General features: G+C 30.5%; 1 protein-coding gene across 1 annotated transcript in view; it reads right to left on the bottom strand.

Annotated features, from left to right (window-relative positions):
• The window catches only part of LOC139489954 (polycystin family receptor for egg jelly-like), an 80,944-nt gene that overhangs the window by 27,397 nt on the left and 40,485 nt on the right, over window positions 1-13,062 (bottom strand). The window contains exon 4 of the mRNA XM_071276803.1: window positions 3,020-3,207. Coding sequence (XP_071132904.1) covers window positions 3,020-3,207 — 188 coding nt within the window. The remainder of the gene's footprint in view (window positions 1-3,019; window positions 3,208-13,062) is intronic.

The raw sequence follows: 13,062 nt of genomic DNA, 5'->3' as shown, positions 1-13,062 counted from the left end.
GGAAAATAAAACGAAAACATCTGCAATAAAAATGAGTTAACCTATGTACTTACGCAACACCATTGCACAACATTAATTGCATGATAAAACAATAACACTTAGTGTCTTTATATATCAGTTGTATTTGATCTCATTTCGACACAGAAAACAGCTCGCTGAAGAATACATTTTACCTGCTTCATAGTATAGTACACATAAACTAGCGTCAACTTAAATACGGCTGATGTTTACAGAAGTTAAACACTTATTGCCTATTTAGTAACCACATTAAACGCTTGATGTATTGTGTTAAATAGGTTTGAAATAGATCTTTAAAGTGCATTATTTTAATACTAATGAATAATTAATAATTTGATTTAATTTTGAAAAGAGAGCCGAAAGGTACCAAAGGATCATTCAAAATTATATGTCAAATTGACAACGCTATATGGCAATATTGAATCGAAATTTTGTTGGTTTTTTTTGTTTTGCTGTGCTTATATTTGTATACACGCATGTCGTGAATTAAAATTTCTGTTATATGTGAACTGAAAACTTATCGATTGATACGATTGATATACATTACGTTATTAAAAAAACATTATTCATAAACCACCTCCTAGTAAATTATAAAAACAAAAAGATAAAGCAATTATTACTGAATTCAAGATGAGTTGACGGATACTAGTATTTATGAATAAAACAAACGTAGGATGGATTTTCTAGTTTTCGTTAAAGATTGTTTCTTTGGAAGTCAATTGCGCCATATTTAGAAATGAACAGCCTTCAAAAATGCCTGCGTTGCACATTATAAATATTGTATCTGTCAAGGACAATAACTAACAAAACAAATTTTATGTTTTTTTTTATTTTTAATATCTTATAAGAAATGAAGGCTATATATAGAAGAATAACTCCTGTAAAATAGTCCGTGAGCATTCTTCTAAGAGCTAGCTGATTACCTGTCGTAATGAATTACCTGAAAATTTGAAAAGGTGCGAGATGGTAAGAGTGCTTACGATGCAATATTCAATATAGATTGCATTTCTAAAATACGAAACTTAAGTAACAGACAAGCGCTGCTTTCGACTTCACCCAAGACATAGATGATACAAACCTTAGATATAATTCCAATTTCATAACAATCCTACATTAAATGCAAGTGTGAGAGTTCTTTAATACAATTTTCTATATAATTAATATTTTCAAATGGCTTAACTCTTTTGAAAGTAGTCGATCGACACTTCTTTTCGAACTTTTCAGACATTGTTTATGTAAGCCTATCAATTTCATACTTTTTTCGGAAGGAATTGGGCACGCTAAAGCGTTCACAAGGCCGAATGGACGGATAGACTACTAGTATATCTATCTTCCCAAAAATATATCGCGCAGAGGAGTAAAAATCTATGTTTGCATACACCACAAAATGAAGCATTTTAGACAATTGCTTTAAGTCATGATCAACTATCGACACTTGCATGGACTTATCATTATTCGATTTAAAATGATATTACTTCAAATATATTCAGTTTCATTAATCATGTGTATATAATGCAATTTCTAAAACTACCAAAGTTTTTGAGTCTGCACCAAATTTGTGTTTCATCTATCATTCCAAGAAAAAACCTATTTTAATGTATTTTTATCGACATCGAGTAATTGAAATATTAAAACATAGACACTGACACTGCTTATAATTTGTTACATTTTGATCATTTCGTCCCTGAAATTTCACTAAGGTCTTTTTTAGTACAGCTCGTGCTTTTTCTGCTTTTAAAATTTTTAAAACTTGAATGTAGCGTTTTGTGGATAAAAATGACAAATCGAACAGCACCTCTTGAAAATACATACTCAGTTTGTGGTCCTATTAGCAAATCTGGTTTGACATTTTTAACCGAAAAGTTTTTTAAAAATGTATTAACATTGCAAAGTCTTCTTGATTTAAATTCGCGACTAGGCAATTATTTCCCCTACAGTGATGCTCGAGGCAAAAATGTTTGAAAATCAAAATCCTTTTTTCAAACGGTGAAGAATAATTATATCAGGAATAAAAATGTATATGCCATAAATATTACATATTCCTGATGGAAATAAAATAAAAGCATGAAATATATGTTTAGTTGTACTGTTTTTCCTTTAGTAGTAATCCCATGAAGCAAAGTTCCAAATATCAATACTAGTGCAAATATTCCCAATTAATGAGTTTGAACTAATCAAGAAACATTCTTCGTATTTCATATAGGTATAGCTCATATACAATTTTAAGTTCACATTTAACTAATTTATATTTTTACTCCAAATTATTCAGATCTACTGACATATATTCAACAAATTTTCAATCAGACTACGGAATTTCTGCTGTGTTTGAATTTGTAAATTTCTTTTACTGTTTTTTTTTTACTTCATTTTGATCGTGTGGTTGTATCACTTTTCCAGGTTATATCTAAAACAAGCTACAATAAATAACATATTATAACGTCAAGCATATCACTAACATTCTCGACCTCTGGTGCTTCAAACCATGAGCTTACAGCATTCTATATTACTACAAGAAGTACTAAGTGTACAAATCAAATATTGAGGTGCTCTTTTAAACCTTACTGAGGTGCTCATGAAAATTGTATACCTTACCTGCTGCTAGTTCTAATGAAAATAAAAGGGGTAACATAATTAGACGCTAGATTGATATTAAAATCAACAAAATACAGTTTCTTCATGATTGGTTTATAGGATACATAATGTTTACAATATATATAACAACAATAAACAATAGTTTTGAGTTCAGATAAAGTTTTATCAACATTACACGTTTATTTAAAGGTACTGAAACGATTTAACAACAGTTTATACAACCAGTTTGTACGACAGCATGAAAACGTCAATAATATATGCAACATTGGAACAAAACATTAGGAATTTTAAGGAAAATACAATACAATATTTGTTTTGAATAAGCAAATAATTTTTTAGTTGATTACTTTACAAAAGCACAAAGAAAAGACTTTTAATATTTACAAACAAAACAAAGTAGATCACTTACTTGTTTCTATAAGATGTGACTGGTTGATTCGTGTTACGGCATCTAGAGTTTCAAATAATCCTGTTCCGGTATTGTACACGAATATTGACCACTCATAGTTGGTGTCTGCTAAGCTACATGTTGGACAATCTGCATTCAGTATGAGTAAGGAGTTGAGTGACAATTTCGGCAGGCAATTTCTTTTGCACCTGAAAAAAAATATGCACTGTACACTTTCCTCAGATGTGTGGTTTAAATAGACAATAAACCAACTAGTCTAGAAACCTACCAATGCTGCAATTGAATGACGTCTACTTACTAGATATAGTTCGTGTACCTGTGTTAACAGGAATAACCCAAAATGTATAATTCGTTTTGTAGGAACCCTTGTCTCATGTTTTTGATAGGGTTCGTGTTGATTGAGAGGTTGTACTAGCTATAAAACCAGGTTCAATCAACCATTTTCTACACAAGAAAATGTCTTCCCAAATCAGGAATATGACATTTGTTATCCATTTGTTTCATTTGTTTGAGCTCTTGATTTTACCATTTGATTATGAACCCTCCGTTTTGAATTTTCCTCGGAGTTCATTATTTTTGTGATTTTTCTTTTTATCTGTATTTTTCTGTGCAGTGTGCTGTTGTTTGTTGTTTGATTTTTTTTTTCATCGTTTTTCTTCATTTCTCTGTTTTGTCTGTGTTTTTTATTCGACCGTTATATATTACTACAAGAATAAAATAATATATATTGTTCTGTAGTATGGCTTACTCTTCAATCAATATATGATAGAATATATCAATTTATAATATTGGTTGCAATGCAATACAAGGAGTTACCATTTTAATAAAAATGTAAAGATTCACATGTGAATTAAATATGATATATAACAAAGGGTGCTATCTATTCGAGCGTCGATATTAAGATATATAGGTTAGTTATTCTAGACTTTGATCATAAGCATGAAAGCATATCTATTTTCATTATGTGTGTTTTGTTTCATTTAATGAAATAAATCATCTGAATATTGCGAAACAGTTCTGATTTTTGATTGTTTTAAATAATAATAATATCTTCCCCTTCATGTATAGTGTCAGTGTAGAGCCAAAACTATTATTACCTATAATATATGACGGTAAACGGTTTACAACCATAACATATTATTACAGTTTTTTTATGGTGATATTTACAAGATTATTTCTCGAAAAAACTATGTTAAAAAGATAATAACCCTGTCGACATTTTTAAAAGACGTTCCTATTCGAACGAACTGCGGAATATTTATTACAAGTACGAAACGTCGAAACTGTCTAAAACAAGTTGAGTGAATTATATCAATTTCTCTTCACAGTGGGTCTTCTTTTATTCTAAGAAAAAACAATGAAATAGGTAATGTTTTATAAACGTTAAGCGCTTTTATTATTATAATTCAACTGTGTAAACAAAATAAAATAGCTTGGCAAAGTCACCGCTAATCCACATTTTTTTTAATTTTTTTTTTTAGCTTTTTCATAAATATTCTACAAGGAATGGGCATGATAAAACATATAATTTCTGGACAAGGTAGGGGTGTGTTATGATAAAAAAAATACCCGACATGACAAATATGACATATGTCACATATGATGTGTTATGAGAGCGAATGAGACAACTCTCCATCCAAGTCCCAATATGTAAAATGAAAAACCATTATAGGTCAACGTACAGCCTTCAACACGCTGCCTTGGCTCACACCGAACAGCAAGCTATAAAGGGTCCAAAAAAATATTAATGTAAAACCATTAATACGGGAAAACCAACAGTCAAATTTGTATAAAATACGAGAAACGAGAAACACTTATGAACCCCATCAACAAACGACAGTTACTAAACATTAGGTTCCTGACTTATAGATTAAAGGATAGGTACAAACAAATGCATCGGGTTTAAACGTTTTAATTGGTATCATGTCTTAACATGTGAACTTATCTTGTTCCCCCATTCCAATAGCTGGATTATAACTGAAAATACTCATACTTATTGCACCGTGTGCAAAACCCTAAACCACATGTTCAAAAATATTCAATTAAAAGAAAAGAAACGACTAACAAGTGGCGAAGAATTAACCTAGAATCAACTTTGAGAAAAAATATTCGAACTAACACAAAATTAAATATGTCATAAACCAAAATATAACAAATATGTGGACTTAGTTGGAAAATAAACACAAAATCAATCAATCTTTGAAATTCAAACACCCTCAATGACAGGAAAATAAACACAAAACCAATCAATCTTTGAAATTCAAACACCCTCAATGACAAGAGAACTAATTTAAGACATTGCCGAGTGCATTGGTGACAACCCGAAAAAAAGATACCATCCATGAATTGTTGCAGAAAAGGAAATTTTAAATATATTTCGGAGTTTAGTATGACGTCCATTATCACTGAACTAGTATACATTATTGTTTTGGGGTCAGCGTAAGCACACCTCCAGGTGCAAGAATTTTTCGCGGCATTGCAGACATCTAATTGACCTTCGGCTGTTATCTGCTCGTTGGTCGGGTTGACTTTGACACATTCCCCATTTAATGTAATGATGATGGAAGTGTTTAAAGACCTCAACTGGCTATACAGCCCCTGCACGGTCGGTAAAGGAAGTGGATACATGTACTGACCTTTTTAAGGTTCAAAATATTATTGGTTCATGATACGCATTAGCCTTCAAAACATGTAACATGTACCTTAGAAATCTTTATTTATTTTATGTATGTTGTGTCTGGTAACAGATTGTATAGACAACCATGCAAGTTACTCCGAAAACGGATTACTGTGAACAAAAGTTAGACACTTGTTAATTAATTTTTTCTATATTCTATATTACTGATACTTTCACACAGTATTACCGTCTTATTAAAATATTTGTGACAAGTATCATAACAGTCACAAATTACACTCACTAGATGTTTTGAAACACACCTTCACAGGTGACTCAATTTGAGAAAATGAAAAGAAAAGTCGAAAGAACCTATAACAATTAAGATAGACAAAACAAAAGAGAAATATATCTAGGCCTCAAACGACATGCCAAGGCAAAAATATGTAATTGCGAAAATATTAAAGTGTAAGGACACAATATGACTGATACTACATAACACAAACATCTTCCTATTTAGACATGTGCACCTAGGGAACATAATGAAATGTAAATGAAAGTTATTAATTAGGTTCATACTTCACTTGATCTCCTTTTACGTTAATACTTACAATATTTCACTTGAAAGGGCGTATTAATTAGATTTATACTTCACTTGATCTATTTTCACGTTAATACTTTCAATATTTCACTTGAAGGGGTGTATGAATTAGTTTCATACTTCACTTGATCTAATTTCACGTTAATACTTACAATATTTCACTTGAAGGGGTGTATGAATTAGTTTCATACTTCACTTGATCTATTTTCACGCTAATACTTACAATATTTCACTTGAAGGGACGGATTAATTAGTTTCATACTTCTCTTGATCTAATTTCACGTTAATACTTACAATATTTCACTTGAAGGGGCGGATTAATTAGTTGCATACTTCACCTGATCTAATTTCACGCTAATACTTACAATATTTCACTTAAAGGGGCGGATTAATTAGTTTCATACTTCACTTGATCTAATTTCACGTTAATACTTACAATATTTCACTTAAAGGGGCGGATTAATTAGTTTCATACTTCACTTGATCTAATTTCACGTTAATACTTACAATATTTCACTTGAAGGGGTGTATGAATTAGTTTCATACTTCACTTGATCTAATTTCACGTTAATACTTACAATATTTCACTTGAAGGGGCGGATTAATTAGTTGCATACTTCACCTAATCTAATTTCACGCTAATACTTACAATATTTCACTTGAAGGGGCGGCTTAATTAGTTTCATACTTCACTTGATCTAATTTCACGTTAATACTTACAATATTTCACTTGAAGGGGCGGATTAATTAGTTGCATAATTCACTTGATCTATGTTCACGTTAATACTTACAATATTTCACTTGAAGGGACGGATTAATTAGTTTCATACTTCACTTGATCTAATTTCACGTTAATACTTTCAATATTTCACTTGAAGGGGCGTATTAATTAGTTTCATACTTCACTTGATCTAATTTCACGTTAATACTTACAATATTTCACTTGAAGGGGCGGATTAATTAGTTTCATACTTCACTTGATCTAATTTCACGTTAATACTTTCAATATTTCACTTGAAGGGGCGTATTAATTAGTTTCATACTTCACTTGATCTATTTTCACGTTAATACTTACAATATTTCACTTGAAGGGGCGTATTAATTAGTTTCATACTTCACTTGATCTAATTTCACGTTAATACTTACAATATTTCACTCGAAGGGGCGGATTAATTAGTTTCATACTTCACTTGATCTAATTTCACGTTAATACTTACAATATTTCACTTGAAGGGGCGTATTAATTAGTTTCATACTTCACTTGATCTAATTTCACGTTAATACTTACAATATTTCACTTGAAGGGGCGTATTAATTAGTTTCATACTTCACTTGATCTAATTTCACGTTAATACTTACAATATTTCACTTGAAGGGGCGTATTAATTAGTTTCATACTTCACTTGATCTAATTTCACGTTAATACTTACAATATTTCACTTGAAGGGGCGTATTAATTAGTTTCATACTTCACTTGATCTAATTTCACGTTTATACTTACAATATTTCACTTGAAGGGGCGGATTAATTAGTTTCATACTTCACTTGATCTAATTTCACGTTAATACTTTCAATATTTCACTTGAAGGGGCGTATTAATTAGTTTCATACTTCACTTGATCTAATTTCACGTTAATACTTACAATATTTCACTTGAAGGGGCAGATTAATTAGTTTCATACTTCACTTGATCTAATTTCACGTTTATACTTACAATATTTCACTTGAAGGGGCAGATTAATTAGTTTCATACTTCACTTAATCTAATTTCATGTTAATACTTTCAAAATTTCACTTGAAGGGGCAGATTAATTAGTTTCATACTTCACTTGATCTAATTTCACGTTAATACTTACAATATTTCACTTGAAGGGGCGTATTAATTAGTTGCATACTTCACGTGATCCAATTTCACGTTAATACTTACAATATTTCACTTGAAGGGGCGTATTAATTAGTTTCATACTTCACATGATCTAATTTCACGTTAATACTTACAATATTTCACTTGAAGGGGCGGATTAATTAGTTTCATACTTCACTTGATCTAATTTCACGTTAATACTTACAATATTTCACTTGAAGGGGCGTATTAATTAGTTTCATACTTCACTTGATCTAATTTCACGTTAATACTTACAATATTTCACTTGAAGGGGCGGATTAATTAGTTTCATACTTCACTTGATCTAATTTCACGTTAATACTTTCAATATTTCACTTGAAGGGGCGTATTAATTAGTTTCATACTTCACTTGATCTATTTTCACGTTAATACTTACAATATTTCACTTGAAGGGGCGTATTAATTAGTTTCATACTTCACTTGATCTAATTTCACGTTAATACTTACAATATTTCACTTGAAGGGGCGGATTAATTAGTTTCATACTTCACTTGATCTAATTTCACGTTAATACTTACAATATTTCACTTAAAGGGGCGTATTAATTAGTTTCATACTTCACTTGATCTAATTTCACGTTAATACTTACAATATTTCACTTGAAGGGGCGTATTAATTAGTTTCATACTTCACTTGATCTAATTTCACGTTAATACTTACAATATTTCACTTGAAGGGGCGTATTAATTAGTTTCATACTTCACTTGATCTAATTTCACGTTAATACTTACAATATTTCACTTGAAGGGGCGCATTAATTATTTCATACTTCACTTGATCTAATTTCACGTTAATACTTACAATATTTCACTTGAAGGGGCGTATTAATTAGTTTCATACTTCACTTGATCTAATTTCACGTTAATACTTACAATATTTCACTTGAAGGGGCGGATTAATTAGTTTCATACTTCACTTGATCTAATTTCACGTTAATACTTTCAATATTTCACTTGAAGGGGCGTATTAATTAGTTTCATACTTCACTTGATCTATTTTCACGTTAATACTTACAATATTTCACTTGAAGGGGCGTATTAATTAGTTTCATACTTCACTTGATCTAATTTCACGTTAATACTTACAATATTTCACTCGAAGGGGCGGATTAATTAGTTTCATACTTCACTTGATCTAATTTCACGTTAATACTTACAATATTTCACTTGAAGGGGCGTATTAATTAGTTTCATACTTCACTTGATCTAATTTCACGTTAATACTTACAATATTTCACTTGAAGGGGCGTATTAATTAGTTTCATACTTCACTTGATCTAATTTCACGTTAATACTTACAATATTTCACTTGAAGGGGCGTATTAATTAGTTTCATACTTCACTTGATCTAATTTCACGTTAATACTTACAATATTTCACTTGAAGGGGCGTATTAATTAGTTTCATACTTCACTTGATCTAATTTCACGTTTATACTTACAATATTTCACTTGAAGGGGCGGATTAATTAGTTTCATACTTCACTTGATCTAATTTCACGTTAATACTTTCAATATTTCACTTGAAGGGGCGTATTAATTAGTTTCATACTTCACTTGATCTAATTTCACGTTAATACTTACAATATTTCACTTGAAGGGGCAGATTAATTAGTTTCATACTTCACTTGATCTAATTTCACGTTTATACTTACAATATTTCACTTGAAGGGGCAGATTAATTAGTTTCATACTTCACTTAATCTAATTTCATGTTAATACTTTCAAAATTTCACTTGAAGGGGCAGATTAATTAGTTTCATACTTCACTTGATCTAATTTCACGTTAATACTTACAATATTTCACTTGAAGGGGCGTATTAATTAGATGCATACTTCACGTGATCCAATTTCACGTTAATACTTACAATATTTCACTTGAAGGGGCGTATTAATTAGTTTCATACTTCACATGATCTAATTTCACGTTAATACTTACAATATTTCACTTGAAGGGGCGGATTAATTAGTTTCATACTTCACTTGATCTAATTTCACGTTAATACTTACAATATTTCACTTGAAGGGGCGTATTAATTAGTTTCATACTTCACTTGATCTAATTTCACGTTAATACTTACAATATTTCACTTGAAGGGGCGGATTAATTAGTTTCATACTTCACTTGATCTAATTTCACGTTAATACTTTCAATATTTCACTTGAAGGGGCGTATTAATTAGTTTCATACTTCACTTGATCTATTTTCACGTTAATACTTACAATATTTCACTTGAAGGGGCGTATTAATTAGTTTCATACTTCACTTGATCTAATTTCACGTTAATACTTACAATATTTCACTTGAAGGGGCGGATTAATTAGTTTCATACTTCACTTGATCTAATTTCACGTTAATACTTACAATATTTCACTTAAAGGGGCGTATTAATTAGTTTCATACTTCACTTGATCTAATTTCACGTTAATACTTACAATATTTCACTTGAAGGGGCGTATTAATTAGTTTCATACTTCACTTGATCTAATTTCACGTTAATACTTACAATATTTCACTTGAAGGGGCGTATTAATTAGTTTCATACTTCACTTGATCTAATTTCACGTTAATACTTACAATATTTCACTTGAAGGGGCGCATTAATTATTTCATACTTCACTTGATCTAATTTCACGTTAATACTTACAATATTTCACTTGAAGGGGCGTATTAATTAGTTTCATACTTCACTTGATCTAATTTCACGTTTATACTTACAATATTTCACTTGAAGGGGCGGATTAATTAGTTTCATACTTCACTTGATCTAATTTCTTGTTAATACTTTCAATATTTCACTTGAAGGGGCGTATTAATTAGTTTCATACTTCACTTGATCTAATTTCACGTTAATACTTACAATATTTCACTTGAAGGGGCGTATTAATTAGTTTCATACTTCACTTGATCTAATTTCACGCTAATACTTACAATATTTCACTTGAAGGGGCAGATTAATTAGTTTCATACTTCACTTAATCTAATTTCATGTTAATACTTTCAAAATTTCACTTGAAGGGGCAGATTAATTAGTTTCATACTTCACTTGATCTAATTTCACGTTAATACTTACAATATTTCACTTGAAGGGGCGTATTAATTAGTTGCATACTTCACGTGATCCAATTTCACGTTAATACTTACAATATTTCACTTGAAGGGGCGTATTAATTAGTTTCATACTTCACTTGATCTAATTTCACGTTAATACTTACAATATTTCACTTGAAGGGGCGGATTAATTAGTGTCATACTTCACTTGATCTAATTTCACGTTAATACTTACAATATTTCACTTGATGGGGCGTATTAATTAGTTTCATAGTTCACTTGATCTAATTTCACGTTAATACTTACAATATTTCACTTGAAGGGGCGTATTAATTAGTTTCATACTTTACTTGATCTATTTTCACGTTAATACTTACAATATTTCACTTGAAGGGGCGTATTAATTAGTTTCATACTTCACTTGATCTAATTTCACGTTAATACTTACAATATTTCACTTGAAGGGGCGGATTAATTAGTTTCATACTTCACTTGATCTAATTTCACGTTAATACTTACAATATTTCACTTGAAGGGGCGGATTAATTAGTTTCATACTTCACTTGATCTAACTTCACGTTAATACTTACAATATTTCACTTGAAGGGGCGGATTAATTAGTTTCATACTTCACTTGATCTATTTTCACGTTAATACTTACAATATTTCACTTGAAGGGGCGTATTAATTAGTTTCATACTTCACTTGATCTAACTTCACGTTAATACTTACAATATTTCACTTGAAGGGGCGGATTAATTAGTTGCATCCTTCAATTGATCTAATTTCACGTTAATACTTACAATATTTCACTTGAAGGGGCGTAATAATTAGTTTCATACTTTACTTGATCTATTTTCACGTTAATCCTTACAATATTTCACTTGAAGGGGCGGATTAATTAGTTTCATACTTCACTTGATCTAATTTCACGTTAATACTTACAATATTTCACTTGAAGGGGCGTATTAATTAGTTTCATACTTCACTTGATCTAATTTCACGTTAATACTTACAATATTTCACTTGAAGGGGCGGATTAATTAGTATTATACTTCACTTGATCTAATTTCACGTTAATACTTACAATATTTCACTTGAAGGGGCGGATTAATTAGTTTCATACTTCACTTGATCTAATTTCACGTTAATACTTACAATATTTCACTTGAAGGGGCGTATTAATTAGTTTCATACTTCACTTGATCTAATTTCACGTTAATACTTTCAATATTTCACCTGAAGGGGCGGATTAATTAGTTTCATACTTCACTTGATCTAATTTCACGTTAATACTTACAATATTTCACTTGAAGGGGCGTATTAATTAGTTTCATACTTCACTTGATCTAATTTCACGCTAATACTTACAATATTTCACTTGAAGGGGCGTATTAATTAGTTTCAAACTTCTCTTGATCTAATTTCACGTTAATACTTACAATATTTCACTTGAAGGGGCGTATTAATTAGTTTCATACTTCACTTGATCTAATTTCACGTTAATACTTACAATATTTCACTTGAAGGGGCGGATTAATTAGTTTCATACTTCACTTGATCTAATTTCACGTTAATACTTACAATATTTCACTTGAAGGGGCGTATTAATTAGTTTCATACTTTACTTGATCTAATTTCACGTTACTACTTACAATATTTCACTTGAAGGGGCGTATTAATTAGTTTCATACTTCACTTGATCTAATTTCACGCTAATACTTACAATATTTCACTTGAAGGGGCGTATTAATTAGTTTCATACTTCACTTGATCTATTTTCACGTTAATACTTACAATATTTCACTTGAAGGGGCGTATTAATTAGTTTCATACTTCACTTGATCTAATTTCACGTTACTACTTACAATA

The sequence above is a fragment of the Mytilus edulis genome, chromosome 9 (genome assembly GCF_963676685.1).
Source record: "Mytilus edulis chromosome 9, xbMytEdul2.2, whole genome shotgun sequence".
Taxonomy (NCBI): Eukaryota; Metazoa; Mollusca; class Bivalvia; order Mytilida; family Mytilidae; genus Mytilus; species Mytilus edulis.
Note: the sequence above shows the minus strand (reverse complement) of the source record. Positions and strands in the feature narration are given on the sequence as shown.